Genomic DNA, 22,721 nt, shown 5'->3' with positions numbered 1-22,721 from the left:
CCTCTCCTCCCCGATGCAGGTTCAGGTGGATGCAGGGCCTGCCTGGGCAAGCCCAAGGTGGCTAAAACAAGCAGAAAAACAGGGACCAGCTTGAGACCTACTTTGCTAAATGGAGCCCCCAAACCATCCTCTGTCCCTCCAGCCTCTGCTGCATGCACAGCAGCCACACGACCAGCAGCTCAGAGACTGCAGGAGCCAGGACTAGCAGCTGCTCCCCATGTCCCACACACCTCCCCATTCCTGCTGGGACCTGCCTGAACCTGTTCTGGCCACATACCTCCATCCCCAGGGCAAGTGCTCTGTGCAGCCCAGTGGCTTTCACTGGCCACCCCTCAGCCGGCAGCAGGCCCGGGGTGTGCCCCTTTTTCAGGCTGCTGTCGGGAGCCGCTTGCTGCAGATTACAGAGCTCACATCCTCTCCCTGCCCTCTTCCTATCCCAGACAATGCTCCCAATTCAGCTGCCTGCCTCGCCTCCCACCGGGCCCTAAATATGGTGCAGCCAGGCTGAGCTGTTGCACCTGAGCTGGCTGAATCAATATTGACTGGCCAGGAATAGTCCCGCAGTCCTCTGAGAATAGTCCCGCACGCCCGCCCCGCTGCCCACAGCTTCCCGCGCACGGGGCTGTCCTGCTGCTGGCACCATATTTTTAGCTGCTGTAGTTGCTGCCTGCCAAGGGCTGGAGGTGCTGGTACCTAGTGAGCTCTGAGGGCTGGGCTGGAGGGGGATGACAACGAGGGGGGACACCTCCAGCCGCAGTCACACTGAGCAGCAGGACAGAGTGCCCCACTGCTGCAGGTTAAGGCCAGCAGATCTCAGGTCAGAAGGACCCACCAGACCCCCCACCACCCTTTTATTGCTGCGCTTGGGAGTAGGACCCAGCACTTGCCTGCCCTGCACCCCTGCCACTGTCTGCCTTATGGGGACTCAAAGGAGGAGACTTCTGGCCTCATACTTTAGTAACTGAGCTCCAAAATGCAGAGGCACAAACGAGTCATGGGCTCCACTGCTGGGCCCAGTTTGGGCTTCTCCAGGGCTTTTCATGGTCCCCCATGCTGGAGCTGGCATGGGACCCCCACTGTAGGAGAGGCTCCAGCGTGTGCTCGGAGCCTGGCTGGGACATCGGGCTGGGAGGATGGTGCCCTGCATGGGGATCCTGGGGCTGTGCACTGCTGCACACCCAGGGATGCTGGAGGCTCCTGCAGGACGTGGCGATGAGCTCACGGGCTATTCCTGGCCGTGTTGATCCTGGCTCCTACTGGCAGGAACCAGCTGCTTTGACTCCAGACAAACAGCCTGGTGGCCACCAACACATTCCTGACCGGTCCCTGGCTGCGGCGAGGGCACAGGGCTTCCTGTTTATCCCCGTCCCACGGCGTGGCACAGTGGGGCGGGTGGGCAGTGGGGTGTCCCAGGAATTGGCAGCATCCCAAGCCAGAGGTTTCTTGCAGGGCAGGTTGTGGGGGCCATCCCCAGTCTCCATGTCTCGGGGCGGGGGGCTGTGCCTGGGGACTTCTGCAGCCAGCCTGGCTCAGGGATGACCCGGGTGATGCCCCAAGCCCCAGGAGGACCCTGCTCTGGGCTCCTGGTGTCACTGCACAACCTTCCCTGGTCTCTGTGTCACCCAGGTGTGGGCCCCGTTGCAGCAGCCCCAGGTACCCCCTTCCTGCATGCCTGCTTGAGCTGCTGTGTGGGGTGGAGAGGGGTTTTCTTTTAGGGTGTCCCTAGCTTGGCAGTTTGTCATCCATAGAAAAGCCATGCCCTCTGTGGCTGGGGGCCACCCCCACGGTGTGATTGTGTTGGAGAGGAGCAGGCATCTCTGACTGGGGACATCAGGTTCATTTTCAGGGGGGATCCAGACTCACCGCAGGTAGGGGCTGTCCCAGGGATGCTCAGACCCCCAAACTGGGAGGCAAGCAGGGGTTGGGGCAGCGGTAGGTTTGCTCCAGGGTGGCAGAGGAGGGCAGGAGGTGAGGCAGGAGGTGGGGCAGGATGCAAGGCTGAGCACGGTGCGGGGGAGGTCGGGGCTGGACTGGGCAGCGTGGGCCCCCACCCGGGGCGGCCCACCCCCGCCGCACCATAAAAGCGGCGGCAGGCGGTGCTCGGCGGCAGGAGCGCTGCTGGAGGCCAGCGGGAGCCGGCGCCCGTTCCTCCGCTGCTGCCAGTTCTACGCTGCTGCCGCCTGTCCCGCACCGCCAGCCCCTGCCAGGGTGAGTACCGCGGGTGGCCCCGGGAACGGGGCGGGGGGTCTGGGCACCTGGAGGGAGGGCATCAGCAACCCCATTAGTGCTCTGAGTGGGGATGTGGGGGAAGAGGTGGGGCGAAGGAGGACAGGGGCTGTGTGCAGGGTGGGGAGGGGACCCTGGTGTCCAGCAAAGGGCTCAGGTGGGGAATAAAGGGGAGGCTCTGTGTGGCCCCCACCCATGGCCCAAAGCATGGGGCAGGCATGAAGCAGTAGGGACAGGGCAGTGTTTGTGGGGCTGCCCATGGCTGTTGGCAGGCAGGGCTGAGTGTGGGGCAGTGAGTGTCTGGGGGGCCTGTGCCAGGGCTCAGTGCCCCCAGCGAGGGACAGGTGGGTGTGGGGCTGGGGCTGAGCCCCAGGGTGGGTGATGCTGCAAGCTGTGCATGGCAGGGACTAGCCCCTGCATCCCCTGCACTGCAGGTACAGGGATGTCACCACCATGCAAGGGCGCATGACATCTTTGTACTATTACCCAGCTCCTGGGGCACAAGGGGGGCTGCAGCAGCACCCCTCACCCTGCTGTGGTCCCCAAGGGCTCCGTGTCAGGCTGTCCTCAGGCATCCCACGCCCAGATCCATGATGGTGATGCCAGCTGGTGTGAGCCCCATCCTGCTGCCACTGGTGCTGCTGCTGTGCCGGGTGGCCCCCAGTGGGCAGGAGCCGGCCCCAGTGCAGCTGCGGCTAGCAGGGCCGCGGGGGCTGGCCGGGGAAGGCCGGCTTGAGGTGCTGTACCAGGGGCGCTGGGGCACTGTCTGTGACGACGGCTTCGACTTCCACGCGGCCACTGTCGCTTGCCGACAGCTGGGCTACACTGCGGCCATCACTTGGACCCATAGTGCCACCTACGGCCAAGGGGAAGGTAGGGGGCAGGTGGAAAATGGGGGGGCGTGGGGTCCTGACAAGGACAGTGTACTTAGCACTGGCTGAAGGAGCCTGTCTGGGGGGTTGTGGGGGTGGGCAACCTTTGGGGGGCACTGGATAGGGCTCATGGTGCTGGGGAGGGAGATGGGGACACCCCAGTAGTGATCTCTTAGCCCTGCATGTCCCCCCCTAGGCCCCATCTGGCTGGACAACGTGCAGTGTGGGGGCAGCGAGGGTTCCCTGGCAGAGTGCATCCACAATGGCTGGGGCACCAGTGACTGCCACCACGGTGAGGATGCTGGCGTGGTGTGCTCAGGACAACACCTGCCTGGCAGCTCACCCCAGGCCACCACCTCTGGTCACCTGGGAGAGGTGAGTGTGGCTCTCCTGTGCCCAATGGTATGCATGGGGGGGCTGCAGCAGGTTCCTCTGACCGTCCCCCTTACTGCCCTCAACCCTAAAGCCCCCATGGCCACCCCTGTGCCCACTCAGCTGTGCCACGGTCCAGCAGGTGCCGGGGCTGAGCCTGGAGGAGGTGCGGCTCAAGCCCATCCTGGCACGGGCCAAGCTGAGCCTGCCAGTGATGGAGGGTGCCGTGGAGGTGAAGCACAATGGGCGCTGGAAGCAGGTGTGTGATGCCGGCTGGACCAGGAACAACAGCCGCGTAGTGTGTGGGATGCTGGGCTTCCCCCGGGAGAAGCACATCAACACCAGCTTCTACCGGTAGGGATGGTGGAGTGGTGTGTTGCAGCTCTGAGCAGGGTGCTGGGCTGGACATACCGTGGGGACAAGAGACTGGGGGGTGTTTGGGAGGGGATGTACACATGGGTGGGTGTGGGGGGTGCTGGCATGGCCTGGTCATGCCTGGGTCCCCTTCTTGGGGCCGTAACAGGGGCCAGAGCTGGGCTGAGCAGCAGCCAGGGCATATGGGGACAGTCACCAGCTGTGGCCAGCAAAACGTGGGTGAAAGGAGAGGAGAGGCAAGTGGCCCTTGGTCCCTCCACCCTCACCTCGAGCTGGGGTTAAAAATACAGCCTGTAATGAGCCCCTGCTGGTGCCAGGACTCCTGCAGTCCTGCCGGGGCACATGGCACTGCTGGGTTTGACATGATAATTGCCAGTGGGTAGAGGACCTGTCCTCACCCTGCCATGCTGTGGGAGGAACCCCAGCTCCAGCTCCTGCCATGGGGTGGCAGGGAGTGCAGGGATGATGGGGTGGGGGGTACAGAGCCCTGCAGGTTTGGCATATCCCCCCTGACCTCTCGGCTTTGTGCATCCACAGGAAGCTCTGGAACATGAAACTGAAGGACCCCAACTCCAGGTAGGGCTCAGCCCTGGCCAGGGCGGGCAGGGACACCCTGGGCAGGGACCCAGCCATGGGCTTTGGGTAGAGGAGAGTCGCTGGTGCCTAAGCTGACACTGGCCCCTGCTCCTCTCCCTTGGCAGCCTGAAGACCCTTAGCCAGAAGAACAGCTTCTGGGTCCACAGGGTGCGGTGCCGGGGCACGGAGCCCCACCTGGCCCGCTGCCCCACGCAGGTGGCACCGCCAGCACCCCAGCAGCATGCCTGTCCTCGTGGCATGCACGCCATTGTCAGCTGCCTCCCAAACCCTGCCTCACAGAAGGGAACAGGCAAGGGCAGGAGCAAGACCTCCCCGGGAAAGGTGAGCCCCAGTGCAGTCCCGTGCACTGTCCTGCTGACAGAGGGTTCTGGCGCCGGGCAACACCAGGTCACCCTGTCTGCGTGCGCGGCCATGGTGCAGGTGAGTGTGCCTGCCCTGGGGCCACTGACCAGCTGCTCCTTGTGTCCAGGTCCTCCCAGTGCGGCTGCGAGCAGGCACCCATGCCGGTGAGGGCCGGGTGGAGGTGCTGCGCCACGGGCAGTGGGGCACCGTGTGTGACAAGCAGTGGGACCTGGCTGCAGCCAGTGTGGTGTGCCGGCAGCTGGGCTATGGGACAGCGAAGCAGGCCCTGGTGGGAGCCCAGATGGGCCAAGGTGAGGCAGATGCCGTTGCAGGGACTTGAGGCATTGCTGGGCTTAGAGGGGCATTGGTGGGTAAAGCTTCTGGTTCACTGGGTGCTGCCAGAGCATTCTGGGGTGTCCAGGCAGCTCTAGCCTGCATTGGGATGAGTCTCCCCTGACTACTCCTGCCATGGGCAACCCCACGCCCATAGGGAAACCACAGACCAGGGGAAGGAGGATGGGGGACCTCCCTGTTGCAGGACAGGCATTGGAGCAGGCAGTACTGACCCTCCCTCTGCTTCAGGACTGGGGCCCATCCACATGAGTGAAGTGCAGTGCACTGGCCACGAGCGTTCCCTGGGTGAGTGCCGCTTCCAGGATGCTGAGCAGAGCGGGTGCCGTCATGAGACTGATGCCGCTGTCCGCTGCCACATGCCCCACATGGACTTCCAGAGCCAGGTGAGCCCCTGCCTCTTCCTCCTCCTGTTCACCTGTGGAGCCCCAGCCCCATTGCAGAGCCCCTGCCTCCAAGATCTGTGCCTGTTGTGTATGCTCAGAGCAGCCCCGAGGTGGCCTAAGGAATACAGGGACACAGGCTGCCCAGGGAAATGGTTGAGTCACCATCCCTGGAGGTGTTTAAAATACGTATAGATGAGGTTCTTAGGGACATAGCTTAGTGCTGGAATTAGGTTATGGTTGCACTCTGTGATCTTAAGGGTCTGTTTCAACCAAAATGGTTCCGTGATTCTATGACACAGAGCCGCATGCTGGTGGGGCTCTGCAGGATGAGCCACTGGCAAGAGTAGTCTTGCAAGGAGGAAAGGTGGAACAAATGTTCAGCTGGATGCATGGGTCTGCCTACCCAATGGGAGGGCTGGGGGTCTGCCCCCTGCTCCAGCTCTCCCCCTCTTTGCCCACAGGTGCGGTTGATTGGGGGCCGCAGCCCTGAGGAGGGTGTGGTGGAGGTGCTGGTGCCAGTGCAGGGGCGGCTGCAGTGGGGCACGGTGTGCGGTGCACAGTGGGGGCTGAACGAGGCCATGGTGGTCTGCAGGCAGCTGGGGCTTGGCTTTGCCAGCCACGCCCTCCAGGTGAGCAGGGTTCCAGCCCAGGGCCTGGGCTGCAAAGGGTCCTATGAAATGTGTGGCATGGGCGAGGGGTGGCTCTGGAATGGGACAGCCTGGGGGAACAAGCCCTGGTGGCAGTGCTGTGGCAGGGGAGGCAGGGTGGGTGCTGGCAGGGGTGCGAGGGCTGGTCTGAGCACTGTGTTCCCCCTCTGCCCAGGAGACATGGTATTGGGCAGGCAGCCCCGATGCTGCCCAGGTGGTGATGAGCGGGGTGCGCTGTGCCGGCACCGAGATGGCCCTGCAGCAGTGCCAGCGCCATGGCCCCGTCCACTGCCCCAGCGGTGGGGGACGCTTCTCGGCAGGGGTCACCTGCACTGCCTGTGAGTACTGGGAACCCACAGGGTACTGCTGGGAGGGAGCACCACCACTTGTCCTGGCACCAGGAGCAGGGGAGGCTATGCAGGGTGGGGACCACCTGCTCCATCCCCTTTGATCCCTCCTGTGTCAGATGCCCCAGACCTGGTGATGAACGCCCAGTTGGTGCAGGAGACAGCCTACCTGGAGGACAGGCCGCTGGGGCTGCTCTACTGTGCCCATGAGGAACGCTGCCTCTCACGCTCTGCTGACCACATGCAGTGGCCCTACGGCCACCGCCGCCTCCTCCGCTTCTCCTCCCAGATCCACAACCTGGGCAGAGCTGATTTCCGACCCAGGATGGGGCGCCATGCCTGGACCTGGCACCAGTGCCACCGGTGAGTGGCCCATGGGCAGAAACTGGCAGGGGGCCGCCCCATCCCCACACCAGGCAGGGCATGGTGGCACCCATCCTGCAGAGGCTGGCCCGCCCAGCGTAATTAGCAGTGTCTGCTCTGGCACTGTCATTATGGCTTTATTTGGCTTCAAGGCTGTAATTTGCTCAGAGCCTCTGGGTGCTTCCCGCTCCTGGCTGGGCAGCTGTGCCAGTCACACGCTCCCCAGCTGGGCACCAGCTCCACGCTCAGCCCCTGTCCCCACAGGCACTTCCACAGCATTGAGGTCTTCACCCACTATGACCTGCTGACGCTCAATGGCTCCAAGGTGGCTGAAGGGCACAAGGCCAGCTTTTGCTTGGAGGACACCAACTGCCCCGAGGGTAGGTGCCAGCCACAGAGCTGCCAGCAGCCCCCCCTTCCTGCTCCCCCAGGGGTGCTCTGCCTGTGCCTTCCCTCACCTCCCCTCCCTCCCACAGGGCTGCAGCGACGCTTCGCCTGTGCCAACTTTGGGGAGCAGGGAGTGAGTGTGGGGTGCTGGGACACCTACCGCCATGACATTGACTGCCAGTGGATTGACATCACTGACGTGCCACCGGGCAGCTACACCTTCCAGGTATGGGGATGAAGGGGCAGGGGGGACCAGAGCTCAGGGCTGGGTGCCATCCTCCATGGGCACTACCAGTACCCCTCACCTTGAACTTTGGGGTGCTGCTCTGCACCCCATGGTGCGTGCACAGTAGTGGTGCCCCCAGCCATTCCCCTTGCCCTCTCCAGGTGGTCGTGAACCCCAAGCACGAGGTGGCCGAGTCGGACTTCTCCAACAACGTGATGCGGTGCCAGTGCAAGTACGACGGGCAGCGTGTCTGGATGCACGGCTGTCACACAAGTACGGAGGAAAAGGCACAGAGGGGGCATGGTGGGCTGGGTGTCCCACAGGTCCCATATCCCCTCACCCACACTGTCACTCTCCCCAGGTGATGCCTATGGCGCTGATGTGGTGAGCGATCTGGAGAGACGGGAGCGCCTGGCCAACAACCTCGTATGAGCCCACACATCAGCATGCTCCCAGCAGCACCATGGGGCAACTTGGCTCCCGCACCCCAGCCCCTGCGCCCCAAAAGTACCAGTCTGAGCTCAGGGACTCAAAGACTTTTGTATTTATTGATGCTGCTGCAGAAGATGGTGATGAGCACCAGGGCTGGTGGGGAGTGCCCAGTGCCCACAGCCCCATGTGGCCAGCAGGACCTGCAAGAGGGGCCCAGGTACCACAGCAGCCCCCACCTCTGTGGCTCTGGTGCCCCCCAGGATGACTACCTCAGCCTGCCCGCCCAGTCCCCCACCCCAGCAGGCTTAGGACAGACCTCAGCCACTGCCAACTGTGCACCAGTCCTGTCCTCAATAAAGGTGCTGTGCAATGGGAGAGGGGGTACCCCCTTATCAACCCCACCACCCCCTGATCTTTCCCCTGCAGTCTTCCTCACCAAGACTGTGAAGCTGGTCCTCAGCTGGTAACAACCTTGGTCTGGCCGATGTCCACCCGACCAGGCAGTGTCTCCCCTCTGACACCCAGAGCCACCACCCCCCTCGGCAAGCTGAAGAGTGGCTTGCGGCCAGCAGTCCCTGTTGCCCAGGGCACCCTGGCCCTGAACTGGCTGACCCTGTGTGTGCAGAGGGACTGGGCCAGCTCTGTGGCAGTGCAGGCCGGCAGCCAACCCACCGGCCGCCGCGACTGCAGCCACTGTGTGGGGCTTTCCCAGTCTGCCCTGGCAGCTTCCCAGCCCCAGGAACATGGATGGGGCTAGTCAGCCCCTCGAAGCCATTGCTCCTGGGCACAAGGTGGGGACACAGGTGTCCTTCCTCTCTGTTTGTTTCCCCACGTGGTTTCTAGCAAAACTTTTTAAAAGCAAATAAATGGGAATATTTGCCACCAACCTGCACCCTGTACTACCTGACCCCAGAGAGCCAGCCACCAGGTGGTACCACCCCTCTCCTTGCACACCCCTGCCTGTCCCCACCCTGCCAGCAGACACCAGCCCTGCACAGCTGGAACAGGCTGGGTTGTACCCACGTGTGACAGTCCCTGCATGGGGAGGGCTGGGAGCAGCGGTGATATGCTGGGGTGGCCCAAGGCCATGGCAAGACACATGCTGGCAGAGGTCTGCTCCACCATGGTCAGGGTTTGAAGGATGGTGGGGAAGATGCTTTCCACATGAGAGCAGCTTCATGCCCTGAAATTTCCACTAGCCAAGCCACAAGTGGCCAAGAGCAGCGGCCGAGATGGCTCCCAGCTGGCAGCGCTGCCGGCGCATGGCCAGGCAGCCACCACTGTGGGGTCATGACCAGCTCCACCACCACCAAGCTAGGGGACAGCCAGGGGACATGGGGCAGCCACACAAGCCCTTCAGCACAGGCTGAGGCGAGGCAGCCACAGCCAAAACACGCAAACCACTGGCAAGGGTGGTGAAAAAAACATCATCCCTGTCCTCATCTGTTGTGAAGGCAATGGAAGCCCCAGAAACCATGGCCCCCGAGAGTTTGGGGAACTACAAGGCAGGAGTGCTGGGTCACACAGGGATGCTTTTTGGGTGCTGAAAGACGATGTAAAGCAGAAGAGCCAAACTCATGTCCCAGCAATGCGAGCATGCCCCCACCCTGGGGCAGGGCAGGAAGCCTCCAGCCCACTGGGGCTGGCAGCACAGCCACATCACAGCCCCACATGGGGCCGGGAACACGGCTCTGCCCATGCACCAACAAGGGCCTCTCTGTTCAGGGCTGCAGCTGCTCTGCAGAAGTAAACAGGATCCCTGCCAGCACATTCCTGCCTGCTGCCCTGCCCGACCCCTCCTGCCTTGCACCCCCCGCCCACCCGCTGGGGACACCCACCACCCATGAGGGGTGGATACCCCCTTGGCAGCAGCCCCCGGCATGCACACCCTCTCCGGCATGCAGAGCCACAACCCAGCCAGGCAAATAAAATAAATGGTATTTATTAGCAAAATAAAGGACAAAAACTCTCCCTTGCAAGGCCCTGCCAGGTGGCCAGGGCTGCCCCACACAGCCCCAGGTACTCACTGCCGAGCTCCCTGCGTCCTGCTGGCTGCTCCCGCTGCAGCAGGCAGCACAGGGGCTCCTGCCCTGGGCAGGACGGCAGCGCTGCCTGACAGAGACAGCATCCCCACAGCACCAGCTCCTGTTCAGCCCTTTTGGAGGAGCAGCCCAGCGTTTTGGGATGCAGCGAAGGATCCATTCCCATCCCAAGATGCAGGTGCCCTGCCTGCCCAGAGAGAGGGGCCCAATCCCCCTAGGGGGTTCCCAGCAGGGGTAAGGTGCAGCCTCCCAGCTCACTCCCGGCCCTCCCAGGCATCCTCCCGCTGCTTGTTCTCCAGGCGCTTCCTCTCTGAAGAGACAAAAGCAGAGTCAACCCCATACCCCCATCACCCCATAGCCACCCACTGCTCCATGGATGTGTCTGGAACCCACCCTGGTGCAGCCCCCTCCCACCCAGCACCCTGTGAGAAGAGGCATCCACAGAGATGGTCTCCCCACACCGCAACCCCTCCAGGCATCCAAATCTCACCCCGGGCTTCTTGCAGCTTCCTCCGCTCCGCATCTCTCTGGGCTCTTGTCTGGTTACTGCGTACCCCCAAGGCACCGATCACCAGTCGCCTGGCCAGGGCAGCCGATGTTTCAGGGCGTTCCTTGGCTGGCTGCAGGTATTCTGGATTGGGGAGGTGGGGGCCATTAGCAGAGGCATCCCGGGAGGGACGGGGCAGCCGGCATGGCTCCACAGCGCTTAAGCCATGCCAGCTACCCTATCCCTCCCCAGTTATTGGGGTGAAGATGCTGCAGCATAAGCACCTCGGCACAAGCTGGCACTGGGTAGCATCACTCACCAGCATATGCCCTGGCTTTGGCTTTAGAGGCACGAGTACCCTGGGAGAGCGGGCGAGTCTTCACCATCAGGTGCTTGGTGCTGAGGGCATCGCGTGCTGCGGGGAGAGAGTGGCAGTGTTCGTTTGCAGGGTCAGCCCCATTGCCCAGGATATGGCCACGGGAGATGCAGGGTTGCCTCCACTCTGCCCAACTCCAGAACTGGGAAAAGTACCTGTTATGGGGCTGGAGAAGATGCCCAGGGCATGCGTATCGTCCACCCACTTAATATCAAAGCCTTTTTTCCTGCCGGAGAGAGGGAAACTCAGCAAAGCATCAGCACCAGGTGGGCAGGGGTGTGGAGCAGAGCTCAGGCAGGGGACCCCAGCACCAGGGATGGGACACTGCCAGCAGACTCACTGATAGCTGCAGAAGACACGCATCAGGTCCTCAGTGCGGAAATCCGAGGGGAAATCATAGATCTCGATTACATGTGGCAGCTCAGCGTCACTGAGGTCTGGCACGGCAGGCTCAGCACCGTAGTAGTTGAAGCGGGGTGACTGCTGGCTCTCCCGGTGCTTCTCACCCCCCAAAAGCTGCAGGGGTCGGAGAGGCACAGCATTGAGTGACCCACACCTGGTACCCCACAACAGCTCCTCATCCATGGAAAGCTCTCCCTGGGAACTGGTCCAGTCACCGTTCTCCACACCAGTCCCCACAAATGCAATAATGGCATTGGGATATTGGGAGTTATTGACAAGGGCTGTCGGACCACTCATTTGCTTTTCCCCATTACCACCATCCCTTTGCTTCGTGCACTCTGCGGTCCCACTGGGGATGTGGCGGGAATGGCACCAGTGAGACAGTGTGCACACCCCCAGCACAGCCCTCCTGCTGCGGGGATGTGCTGACCCAAAATACATTTGGGGAGCAGCAAGAAGCAGGACAGCAAGGCCAGGAGGAAAGATTCACGTCTGCACATCATGCGAGAGTGCCAGGCTTGGCGCGCCCCAGCTGCAGCGCACACACCGGAGCAGCCTATCGGCACCCCGTACACTGAGACAGAAAAGCCAGTGCTCCCCTGTTGAGCAAGTTCTGGTGGTTAATTACCTGCACGGCTGAAAATTTATGCCTTATTTCTCATTTGAATTTGTCTGGCTTTGCTTTCCAGCTGGCAGTTCTTGTTCTGCCTCTGCTGGATTAAAGAGCCCTCGGTCCCACGTCCCGTCCCCGTGATGGCGGTTACTCACGCTAATCAAGTCCCTTCTCAATCTTCTTTTTGATAAGCTAAACGGGTTGTATGCCTTTAGTATCTCACAGTGGGGCACTTTCTCCTGCTCTAAAAGATGACAGTGTTCTAACTTCACGTTAGAACACAGGCAGCAGTCTCCCACTGCAACAACATGGGGGTGCAGCCCCCCCGCTCCCCTCTGCCCTGAAGCATCAGTGCTGGTGGGACACCCTGCACCTCTTACTGCCCAGTGGGCCACCCTGCATCACTTACTGCACCCCAGCTTTCCAAACCATGCTGTGCTGGCAGCTGAGGAGATTCATAGCCCCACTCCGGCTGCAACCCTGGGCCGGGCACAGCCCAAAGTTGGTGGCAGCTCCCCCGTCCCCACCAGAACGTGGGGCTGGCGCAGTGCCGGGGAGCAGGTACATAACTTAGCCAAGTTCCCAGCCCAATTCCCCCAAGCGATCGTAGCAGAGCACACCACGGTTGGAAGGTTAGAGTCCATAAATCCCAGCCAGCTCAGTCAATAAAAAGTGCTCATTCCAACAATTTTATGGGTAAGATGGATTCATGGCAGGTGAGGGGGTGCTGCCAGGGCGGCTGAATGCCAGCAGAGAGGAAAGCTGAGTAATGTTGCTCACGGGACAGGCCAGCGCTGCCGGCAGAGCCGCCTGCCCCACCACCATCGCCCATTAACCGACTGCATTCCGTGCAGGGCAGCACGCTCACCCAGCACCGACTGCCTGCTCAAGAGGGGCAAAGGAGCCGTCTCCAGGCAGGATGAAGCCCTGTGGTGCTGCTTGACAGAGCAGAGCACTCGGGTGGTGCCAAGCACTTGGAGGATGATTAGAGAGCAGGAGCACTGGGTGTCGGAGCAGTCCTTGACCTTCACAAATCACCGAGTGTGGCGGGGCGGCAAGGACAGGAGCCGTCTGGCAGCCCAGCTCAGCCACGTGGCGGGCACAGCTCAACAGGTCCCTCCGCACCGCCAGCCCAGGCACGCTGCGTGCCCACAGCCCCCCAGCCGTGGAGCAGGACAGGCAGCAAGAGCCCGGGTACGGCCCCCAGCCCTGGCAGGCACCCAGCACTGGGAAGTGTCCATCGACAGAGGAGCAGACAGACAGCAGAGGCAGGACGCTGCAGGAAATGAAGCCTGTCCATCACACCCTCCTGCTTCCTAAAGATGCATCCTCATCAGAGCAGGTTACAGGGGTCCGTGGCCGCTCGCTTATGCTCCTGCTCGCTCGCCAACAGCATGTCTCCAGAGCCAGAGGAGAAAAACATATGAGCACGCACACACTGCAGCCCCGGCACGCACACACCACGGCTCCCGCCCCACCGTGCCAGCTGATGGAGAGTCCACCAAGCCTGCAAGGAAACCGTCGCAGTGCTTAATTACCCTCTGCATTCAAACTGATTTCTACTCTGAATTTGTCTGGTTTCAGCTTCCAGCCAATGGATCTCACTATGGTCTTTTTTCCTGCTAGATTAAAGAGCCATCCCCTATCAGAAATCTCCCCTTCACACCAAATATTATAAATCTTGCTCTCTGCCAGCTATCCACAGCGCATAAGGATTTGGTTACAAGGAAGACGCTACTAATTTTCTTGTCCTTTTTGTTAATTAACAACAGCTCCATCTCCCTGAGCAGCCACATCCACCTGCTGAGAGCTCGGAGAGCTCTAGAAGCACCCGGTTCAGCATGGGAATCTGCAGGGGGGTGAAGATGGCAACTTTTAATTGATAAATCCCTTATTCAGGTTCTTAGTCACCCATTTTGGGAATCTCCCTGGAAAAATCAGACTCTGTTTGGAGCTGGTGCAGAGGGGAGCTAATGCGGATGTTCCTGAGCTGTTCACAGTGCGCACCAGTGCCGCACGGCACAACCTTACCTGCAGCATCCTAACATAGCATGGGCCCTCCCTGACCTGTCTCCCTGGTGGGGCTGGGCAGCCACTCTGCTGCACCTGAGGGTGAAACTGTGACCCCATGTCAGCCCATGGAATGCCAGCGCCAGTGCCACGTGTGCTAGTGACATATGTGCCAGCTGCCATCAGAGCAGTAGAGCTGTCTCCCTTGCACCGGTGCTCACCACAACCTCCTGGCTTATAGGAGCACAGCCAGGTAGGGACCCAAAGGTAGGGACACACGGGTACCAGGTAGGTATCCAAAGCTCTTCACATTCCCCTCCGAGCAGCCCTGTGTGCCCTACACCCTGCCCCAGCCCCACGCTGTGCTAAGGGAGGGCACACCAGCCCAAGCACAGCCCCTCAGATGAGGTGGGTACCAGTGCCCCTCAGTAATGATGCTCCCAATTTAATCTCATCCCTTCCAAGAAGCTGATATCAGGCACCAGCTGCCACTTCACAACCTGCTTCCCGCCCAGGGTGGACAGACACTGGCTGTAACAATATTAGCGTTGTTTGTTTTTTGGGCATATTAATGTCATTTGGAAAATTACCGGTTTGACAGTAGTGATTTAAAACACAATAAGGGATACCCAGCCTCTCTGCAGAAGCTGAGATTTCTTCATGAACGGCAGGAAAACGGCATGGGTCCCAGTGCTAAGCAGCTAATTGTAGTAAATTCAGCCGCATGCATGCAAGAGGGGACAGTAATGAGCCACAGCTGATTAAGAAACCATAGTTTCAAGGAAACTTCCCGTTGCTATTTCAACGGGAGCCCATACATCTCAGCTCATTTCTTTATCACCAGCTCTGGTTTCACAAGGGTGCAGTAGCAGTTTACGACACTCAAGCAGGTTTTACCGGGTGCACTTTATGTACTACAGAGGGAAGAACTCCCCCCAGTCCTCACCAGCACTGCAGAATGGGATGGGAACCAGCCGGGGGGGGGAAAGTGGAGGTCCCAGGCGTCTGGGCACCATAGGCAGCATGTGCTCTCAGGGACGGCTGGTGGCGACAACAGAGAGCACAGGCAGGTGAGCCATGTGCCCTGGGTGCTGCCCACACCCCCATGCACTCTCCCCAGAGGACACAGGGACAGTAGACCCCCACACATCACAGCAGGCAGCACCTGCCGTCCCTGCAAATCCCCGGTTCGCAGGACATACCTCCTCCAGCAGATGCGGGTCCAGGCAGTCCCCATCATCATTGAACAGCGCATCCCAGCTCTCCTCGGCGCCTGGGCTGGCCTGGCTTGGGGTCCCAGCCCGCTCTGTCTTTGGGGAGCCACTGTGGACACCTCCCTCTTCCTCCTCAGCCTCCCAGCTGCACCGGTGCTGCTGCGGTGAGCCCACGTCCTTGTCTACCCCTGCTGGCTCCTCATCCCAGGCCGCAGGCAAAATCCCTTCTATGCCACGGCACAGCAACTCCAGGGGCTGCAGGGGCTTGCAGCTCTCCACAGGTGCCCCCTCCCCGGCACTGCTCACCAGCTCCTCACCTGCACCCAGTGAGAAGTTCTCAGCCCTGGTGCTGCTGTCTGTGTAGGCAGAGGTGCTGCCCATCCCCTCCACAGTGGGCACTGGGACACCATCCCCACCTGCATCCCTGGCACCAGCAGTGCTCTCCTCCTTGCTGGGTGGGAGCTGAGACGGGCTGCCCATGTCCTGCCCTGGGGTGCTCTCCCCTGGGAGCGCTGGCGCATCACCCATGACACCCCTCAAGCACTCGGATTCACAGCTGGCTCCTGGTGCATCCAAGGTGCCCTCCCCGGGGAGCTCGGCCATGCCTCCCCATCTCTCCTCCTCCTCTGTCACCCCAGGGGCACAGCCCTTGCTCGGCCCTGCCAGGAGAGAACCCCCACACTCCTGCTTCTCCTCCTGGGCTTTCAGACCCACAGACTCCCATGCTGGCCCAGGCATGCTGCCCTGGTTGCCCAGCCCTGCTGGTGGCAGGACACCCTCTCCCAGACGCTGGGAGAGGTCTCCGGCTGGATTCAGGGTGCTGTCCCCTAAATGCTCCAACATGCCGCTCAGCCCTGTCCGACACGCAAGCGTTTGGCTAGTGGGGGGTGCTGGGCTAGCAGGGTCACCTCCGGGCCCAGGGGTAGCCTCCGCAGCCCCAGGCTGGGCACTTGGTGGGGATGGAGGGCCAGGCTCAGTCCTCATCATCCGGCGGCTGTGGCTGAGCTCCCCAAGTCCATCATGGGATGCTTTGTCCTGCCTGTCCTGGGCAACAGCCGGATCTGGGCACAGCTCCCGCACACTGAGGGATGTCCGCAGGCTCTCTGGCGTGGTGGGGTAGCTGCCTCCCAGCCTCTGGCAGTGCCTGGCAGAGGCTGCCTGCGGCTCCTTCAGGCTGGCATCCACCTTGCTCTCCTTTCTCACCAGTCTGTCCACCTGTGTCCTGGCATGGGGGCTTTGCCTTTGCCTCTCGCTGCTGCCCCGGCAAGTGTCCTGCATCAGGCGGTGGTTTTGGGGCTCCGGGCAGTGCACAGCTGCCGAGTCACCTGCTGCTTGTGCTTCTCTCTCCCGCCGTGCTTTGGGTACATAGAGGGCCATGTCAGGCTTCCTGCGGCGCAGTCGGCCACCCCCTGCCTCCTGTTGCATGGTGCCACCGTCACCTGCCAAGAAGAGACAGCATCACTGCCCTGCCCATGTCCCAACAGCCCCACAGCCAAGCATGTGGTGCTCAGTGGGTCAGGGTCCCACCTGGCACCCACCCTCGCTCCCATGGCAGCCAGCACACAGAGATGGACAGTGGAGCCCAAATGCTGCCCCCACAGTAGCAGCTCTGCAAACGGGGCTTGGCACGCTGAGCACCCCATAGCCCTGGAGCCTTCAGTGGGGTGTACCAGGCTATGGGGGAAGCAGGGACACCCTGCCAGCATCACCATGGTGCCTGCCCGACTCCACTGGCTGCTGCCTGGGACATCCCAGCCCCACAGACCAGTGGCCGTGGTCAAAGCAGCATGCAGAGCATCAAAAAACACAGAGAAGGCCGTGGCAGCCACAGAGCACCAGAAACCACAGCCCAGGCTGGGGACACCCCAGCTCAGGACGGCGGCTGCCATCCTGGCACACCGCAGCCCCGCTCACCTGCTGCCCCGTCCCAACAGAGATTTATTTTTCGTCATCTTTGGCAGAAGCAGGCACGTTGAGAGCCGTCAGGCCCCCCTGCCCCTATAAATATGCATCAGGCAGGGTTTATGGAGACGGATGGTGTGGGGGGCTGCACTGCGGTTGAGGGGAAGGCAGAGCAGGGCTGGGCCAGGGCCTCGTGATTAATCACTGCCCACTCCGTTTAGGGGGATTCATCACGGGCTGCTGTCAGGTAAATCACTGGAAAAACACCTCTTCAGTAATTAATGTGAAGTGACGGATGGACAGCCCCCAGGCCCATTAATCTGGACCATCAGTGCCGACCGAGATTATGAATGTCAGGATGCATAAACTGCCGGCGGATCAATAGGGCCAGGAACTCATCCAAGGCTCTCATTTCCGAGGCACCTCCGGTACATTAGCCTCTCCTCCACGCAGCCCCCGGCCGAGGCGCGAACGTTCCCCGTGGCCACTCACCGACACCCGGCAGCGGTGCCGGGAAGGCGAGGGGAGGCCAACCACCGGCTGGAAAGAGGCCGGGGCTGCCTGTGCTACACTGTATCATTACCCTCCTCCTGACGGACGGATGGACAAACGGCTGCCTCGGTGTGATGGATGGGTCTCTCACAGCTCTCGGGAAACGACCGGCAAACCTGGCAGGGCAGTGCTCCCCAGCATCACCGCGGCGCCCGTGCCTGCGCCTCGTGCCGCGGAGGTGGGCAGGCATGCGGTGTGCTCCTGCCCACCTCTGTGGCACAAGGTGCAAGCACGGGCGCCGCGGTGATGCCCAGGGCTGCCCCAACCATTTTTCTGTCTCCACAGCACTTGCCATTTTTTTTTCCTTCTTTGATACACTAATTTTGCTGGCAGAACGATCCCCTTTATCTTTATCGACCGCAACAAAGGAACGTATCCTACAAACCCTCCAAGGTCTGGATTAGTCATTTTTCAACATCAACGCATTATACATTTTCTCGCCAAGCAGCAGCCCGGGTGCTGGAGGGGAGGGGGCACCAGGAGCCCCCCCCCCAGCACCACCATTTCCAATCATGCAGAGCTTCCAACTGCACTGAAACATGTTCTGCTAAAGAACTTCTCCCAGCCAAGCCCAGAGCCCACAGGACATCACCAAACACTTTGGGAGATCACTGATTCTCCCAGGCTCTGCTTCCCGATAATTTCCAGCACAGGGAGCAGCCAGGAGCAGCACTGCTCCACGCACATCCCAAGTCACCTCTAAGAAGGGATTTTGCACGCAGGATTTATGGGCTCCTCGAAAGCTTGCCGTTCACCTTGCCTCACCCTCCAAAGCAGATGGTGCAGCATTAGCCAGACGGCTGGTGCTGGGAGCATCCTCTCCATGCACAGCTTTGCCTTTGCTGGCCACATGCTGCCAGGGAAGAGAGGCTTCCCGCAGCGTAGGGAGAAGCAGGGCAAGGTGGTGGCTGGCCTGCGCTGGCAGGGATGGTGCAGCACTCTGTTTTTTTCCCCACAGGGCAGCACAGCTCCTCCAGCCTATTACACACTTCATCGATGCCACGGCCACACGTCGGCACCGACCGATTTCACGCTCTGGGAGACAAAGCAACAGTCTTGGCTTTGGGTCTCATTCACACTACACTGAGCAGGGCCACCCTGCCGCTTCCAGACGCTGGGACGAAGCTCACCCTGCAAAGCCAGGTGGCAATGGGCAGCACATCCCCAAAAGGGCCCGTGCTGCCCTGGGTGTTCCTTGGACCTGGCTAGCAAAGCAGCTCGGCATTGCAGCAACAAGCAGGGAAAGGCAGCCCCAGACCGGGCATGCCATAGTACTGTGGCAAAAGTGGCGGTGGCAGCGCTGCCCAGCTGCCTGACACGTAATGCCCACCAGCCCTGCATAACATGGCCTGACTTGGCCATGGCGATGCTGGAGCATCAGCCAGGAGGTGGCCAGAGCAATCAACAGGCATAGGCTCCCCTCACACCATCCCCAGGAACATGCTGCTCATGGGGAGCTTGTGCTCATGGTATGAGTTTGTGAGGTCTCAGAGCACCCTGCATTTCTCCACTAGCCACCATCTGCAGCATTTTGTCTATGATTTCTTTCCCCGTCCTGGTCAAGGAAGGATCTCACAAACAACAGCAAAACAGGGCTGACCACATCGCAGACCCTACTTCACACTGCACAGCACATCACCAAATTCCTTCATCATCTGCATCCCTGCCCAGCAGGTAAGGACACCTATGGCATGCTCCAACAGCAAAGCCAGGGCTTCCGTCACCTTCTCCCACTGTGGGCAGAGACATCAGCCACAGCTTCACGTGGGGAGCCCACGGACGGGTGCAGGTGTTGGGCTGCAGGGCTCACACGGAGGGTGCCAGTTGCCAGAAAAGTTTCAGTGCCACCCAGCGCCCTCCCAGCAGGCTGCTGCATTTCCTGGCAGTGAGCTGTATTTTTAGCCTTCGAGGTTTCTAATTCCACTCAATCCATACTCCCGTCGATAGAGCAGATAACCTTAAAGCCTTGACAATGAATGGGGACAACAGCACCAGGGGACTGGGAGCCTTGGGGGACGATGTGCAGCCTTGGCATGCAGCTTGCACACCCGCAATGTCACTCTTTACAGCCTGCCACAGATTTGGCTCTTTGGAGGGAAAAAAATAAATATAATAACAAGACCAATAAAAAGGCAGGTACAAGGAGATTCTAAACAGCCCCGCTGGGGAATCCACTGCTTGTGAGGCTCATCCCATGCCAGGCACGCACCATGGCACGCTCACCGACTGCACAACGCCAGTGTCCAGCAGCCCAGGTAAGGATTGTCAGAGGCTTTGGCTACCCTGCACCTGTCCTGCTCTGAGCAGAGCTCCCGCCCAGCCCGCCTGGCTCACACAGTGGGTGATGGGGCCAAGGAAGGACCCAGATACCCGGCAGGCAGAGGCAGAGTGAACACAAGAAGACAGAGCTGCTGGCACAAAGCAAAGGAAAGCGCTTCAAGGAGCAGAGAGCCACGTCCCATCTGATGCCTGCGCACAGCCCCGCGGGCTTTAAGTCATCCCTGTCCCCTGCTGCCAGGAGAAGGATGCTCTCCAGCTTTCAGAGCAAACGCTGCCTGCATGAGGAGGCGACGAAGACATCAAAGGCGCTAAGAAAAGAGAGAGATTTCAATCATGCCTTTCACTTGCAGTGCTCTTAGGAGATACCTGGAACAAGAGAAGGGGAAGATTTCAGACAGCAGGGCGATTTGTAAAATGATAGTGTGTCCTTTCGCTGCTGCAGAGGAAAAAGGGACAACAAACCAGCAGAAGGAGTTAACAGCTGGAGAGCTAAGGGGAATACAAAGGACTTTACAAATATACCCAGGCAGAATCAGCACAAAAGTGAAAAGGTCTATTAATAAACAAGGAGGGAGAGAAAATTAATGACAGCTCAAAAATAAAGATGACTCAAAAGGGCAAAATTACTGTTTTTAACCAGAAAAATGCAAATGAGGCAGAGACCTCGCAAAAACAGCTGCAGGGAAAGCAAAAACAGCATCTCCACACAGACACAGTCACCTGGCCAGCGTGGCTAGTGCCGATACAAACCAATTAACACACATAAACACACATACAGTGCTGGCAAGAAACCAGTGCTCCTTGTGACGGGCAGAGCAAACCAGGTGCTGATTTTCTTTGCAAGAAAAGACAGTAAAACCAGAGCCGGGCACAAGATGAACCCTGTGCTCATCCTTAGTGCAGAACATAACGTCCGGAGGAAGAAGCCTGCACACCCAGCATGATGGGCTCCTGGATGAAGGATGCTGGCTTGTCCAGAGGGAGTTATTTCAGAATTGTTTGGAAAGTCTTCCAGATACAGCAAGCAAGACACAATTTAGCTGAACATCAGGATACCGTTTTATATTGTCTCCCAAACTTTCAGTTGTATAGTGAATTGTAATCATATTTGTAGATGATACAGAGCAGAGAGGTGTCGCAAACACCAGTCAGAGCAATGATTCAAAGGATCGAAGAAATGCAGGCAGGAAACAAAACCAGACGCAGCCTGGGAAAATGAAAGTAAAATAACCCAAAGCAGCTACCTGGTGGGCAGAAGCAGCCTGAAAAGCAAGGCCCAGAGCCATGGGTGCACTCAAACCAGAAAGCAGATGGCCAGGATGATCATGTCGAAATGTACAAGGGGCAAAAGCTGGACACTGGCATCATGCCATGGGTCACCTCAGGGCTGCAAGGGCCCTACAGTGGGCAGCACGCAGAGCCCCACAGGCAGTGTGAAGGATGGAGAGAGCAGGCAGACAGCTGTGAAAAACAGCACCCAACACCTGGGACCACTGGGCATGTGTTTTACAAGCTGTGGGAGCCAGGCACACCAAGCACCTGGGGATGCCATATAACTCCCCTGCCCTCAAGAGCTGTCACTGCCAGCATGGTGCCTGTGACTCAATAAGTTGGGGAGAGTTAGGGGGTCTGCAACGTGCCATGTTATCTGGATGTGGCGTGGCAGCCGGGTGGGGGTCAGGGCTGGGACACCTGGTGGGGGTCAGGGCTGGGACACCTGGTGGGGGTCTGGGCTGGGACAGGGGGAGTCAGAGCTGGGGACAGTGGGTAGGGGTCGGGGCTGACGACATGGGGTAGGGGTCAGAGCTAGGACAGGGGTGGGGGTCAGGGCTAGGACACCAGGTGGGGGAGAGCGAGACGGGGACACAACGTGCAGCCCGGGGACCGGGCAGGGGACACAACCTGCAGTCCAGGGACCGGGCAGGGAGAGCGCCGCGAGCTGCTGTGCCCCCGCCCCAAGTGCCCCACCGTGCCGGGCCGAGCCGGGCCCCCGCCGTTACCAGTGGCCGCTCCGGGTCCCCCGCCGCTCCGCGCCGCCGCCGCCGCTTCCGCCGCGTCGGGCCCGCCCCATCCCGGCCCGCCGCGCGGAGCGCCGGGACCTGTAGTGCAGCACCGGCATCTGCACCGGCCCGGATCCCGGGCAGCCGCTCCTCCTCAGCGGGAGCAGCCCCGCAGACCCCGCCACCCGCCGTCTTGATCCTCGACGCATCCCCGGAGCTGGGACCCCCATGGGCAGCCCCGGTGCCAGCGCGGCCTTTTTTCCGCCAGGCACCGCCCGTCAGCTCCATGGCCACGGGGGGACGATGGGCTGCAGGAGGGAGAGCGACCCCCGCTCCCGCACCTGGGTGACCCCACGGGAGGCTGCCGTGGGTTTCTCGTTACTGTATAATGTCACACACTCGGTGGGAGCAGCGTCGCTCGCTGCGTTTGTGCTGGCTGGACCGGCAGAGCCCGGTTCCCGCCTGCCGAGGGGCACCGGGGGAATTTCCGGGGCCTCAAGCACCCCCCGGGCCACATCCCGCGCTCCCGCCGCCGGGCTGCGGGCTGGCCGGTGGGCCGGCTGCCCAGACACCCAGGCAGGGGAAGGTGTCTGTGCTGGTCAGGTTTGCTCCGCTTCCTTCCTGGGGTTTGGCGCGGAGCAGCCTGCCTGCGCCCAGCAGATAATCAACGGGGCCCCGGCGCTCGCACGCACTCGCAGGCAGCGTGGGCAGCGAGCGGAGCGTGTCCGGGACCGGCGCACCCACCGGCTGGTAATGAGGCGCTGATGGAGCAGAGCACTCCCCAGCCGGGGCCAGCGCCTGCGGGGGGAGCATGGGGCACCCGGGGGAACAGGGCTGGATTCTCTTACAGGCAGCACGAGGGATGGCAGGGAGCGGGGGCGGCCCGGGGGGTGCAGGCAGGCGCGGGGCTTGGTGTCACT

General features: G+C 60.8%; 2 protein-coding genes across 5 annotated transcripts; one reads left to right on the top strand and one right to left on the bottom strand.

Annotated features, from left to right (window-relative positions):
* Positions 1-25: 25 nt before the first annotated feature.
* Positions 26-8,809, top strand: LOXL4 (lysyl oxidase like 4). Of its 3 annotated transcripts, none has more exons than XM_065067219.1 (15): positions 26-2,208; positions 2,774-3,099; positions 3,295-3,473; positions 3,613-3,824; positions 4,383-4,421; positions 4,547-4,763; positions 4,912-5,095; positions 5,367-5,521; positions 5,983-6,150; positions 6,344-6,506; positions 6,635-6,878; positions 7,143-7,258; positions 7,355-7,491; positions 7,653-7,764; positions 7,853-8,809. In XM_065067219.1, the coding sequence occupies exons 2-15, from the start codon at positions 2,817-2,819 to the stop codon at positions 7,921-7,923; spliced, it is 2,280 nt and encodes a 759-aa protein (XP_064923291.1). In that variant the 5' UTR covers positions 26-2,208; positions 2,774-2,816; the 3' UTR covers positions 7,924-8,809. The 3 variants fall into 3 exon arrangements, with proteins under 3 accessions (XP_064923291.1, XP_064923290.1, XP_064923292.1); XM_065067218.1 differs by having other exon boundaries at positions 3,610-3,824; XM_065067220.1 differs by lacking the exon at positions 5,983-6,150 and having other exon boundaries at positions 3,610-3,824.
* Positions 8,810-9,849: 1,040 nt separating this feature from the next.
* R3HCC1L (R3H domain and coiled-coil containing 1 like) lies at positions 9,850-22,157 on the bottom strand. 2 transcript variants are annotated; one of them, XM_065067230.1, is made up of 7 exons: positions 21,802-22,157; positions 15,056-16,506; positions 11,169-11,344; positions 10,984-11,054; positions 10,772-10,867; positions 10,456-10,596; positions 9,850-10,275 (listed from the first exon to the last, which is right to left on the bottom strand). In XM_065067230.1, the coding sequence occupies exons 2-7, from the start codon at positions 16,490-16,492 to the stop codon at positions 10,220-10,222; spliced, it is 1,977 nt and encodes a 658-aa protein (XP_064923302.1). In that variant the 5' UTR covers positions 16,493-16,506; positions 21,802-22,157; the 3' UTR covers positions 9,850-10,219. The 2 variants fall into 2 exon arrangements, with proteins under 2 accessions (XP_064923302.1, XP_064923303.1); XM_065067231.1 differs by having other exon boundaries at positions 21,704-21,826.
* Between the last annotated feature and the right edge of the window lie 564 nt (positions 22,158-22,721).

This window comes from Columba livia, chromosome 6 (genome assembly GCF_036013475.1).
Source record: "Columba livia isolate bColLiv1 breed racing homer chromosome 6, bColLiv1.pat.W.v2, whole genome shotgun sequence".
NCBI lineage: Eukaryota > Metazoa > Chordata > Aves > Columbiformes > Columbidae > Columba > Columba livia.
This window is presented reverse-complemented; position numbering and strand designations above follow the sequence as displayed.

What these genes read in the sequence shown, in the direction of transcription:
- LOXL4 (XM_065067218.1), top strand. Translation starts at nt 2,817, where the DNA reads ATGATGGTGATGCCAGCTGGTGTGAGCCCCATCCTGCTGCCACTGGTG. An exon ending in TTGCCAGCCACGCCCTCCAG is followed by an intron (nt 6,151 to 6,343) that starts GTGAGCAGGGTT and finishes CCCTCTGCCCAG; the next exon opens with GAGACATGGTATTGGGCAGG. An exon ending in CGGGCAGCTACACCTTCCAG is followed by an intron (nt 7,492 to 7,652) that starts GTATGGGGATGA and finishes TGCCCTCTCCAG; the next exon opens with GTGGTCGTGAACCCCAAGCA.
- R3HCC1L (XM_065067230.1), bottom strand. Translation starts at nt 16,492, where the DNA reads ATGCAACAGGAGGCAGGGGGTGGCCGACTGCGCCGCAGGAAGCCTGAC. An exon ending in ACCCGCATCTGCTGGAGGAG is followed by an intron (nt 11,345 to 15,055) that starts GTATGTCCTGCG and finishes CGACCCCTGCAG; the next exon opens with CTTTTGGGGGGTGAGAAGCA. An exon ending in CAAAGCCAGGGCATATGCTG is followed by an intron (nt 10,597 to 10,771) that starts GTGAGTGATGCT and finishes TCCCCAATCCAG; the next exon opens with AATACCTGCAGCCAGCCAAG.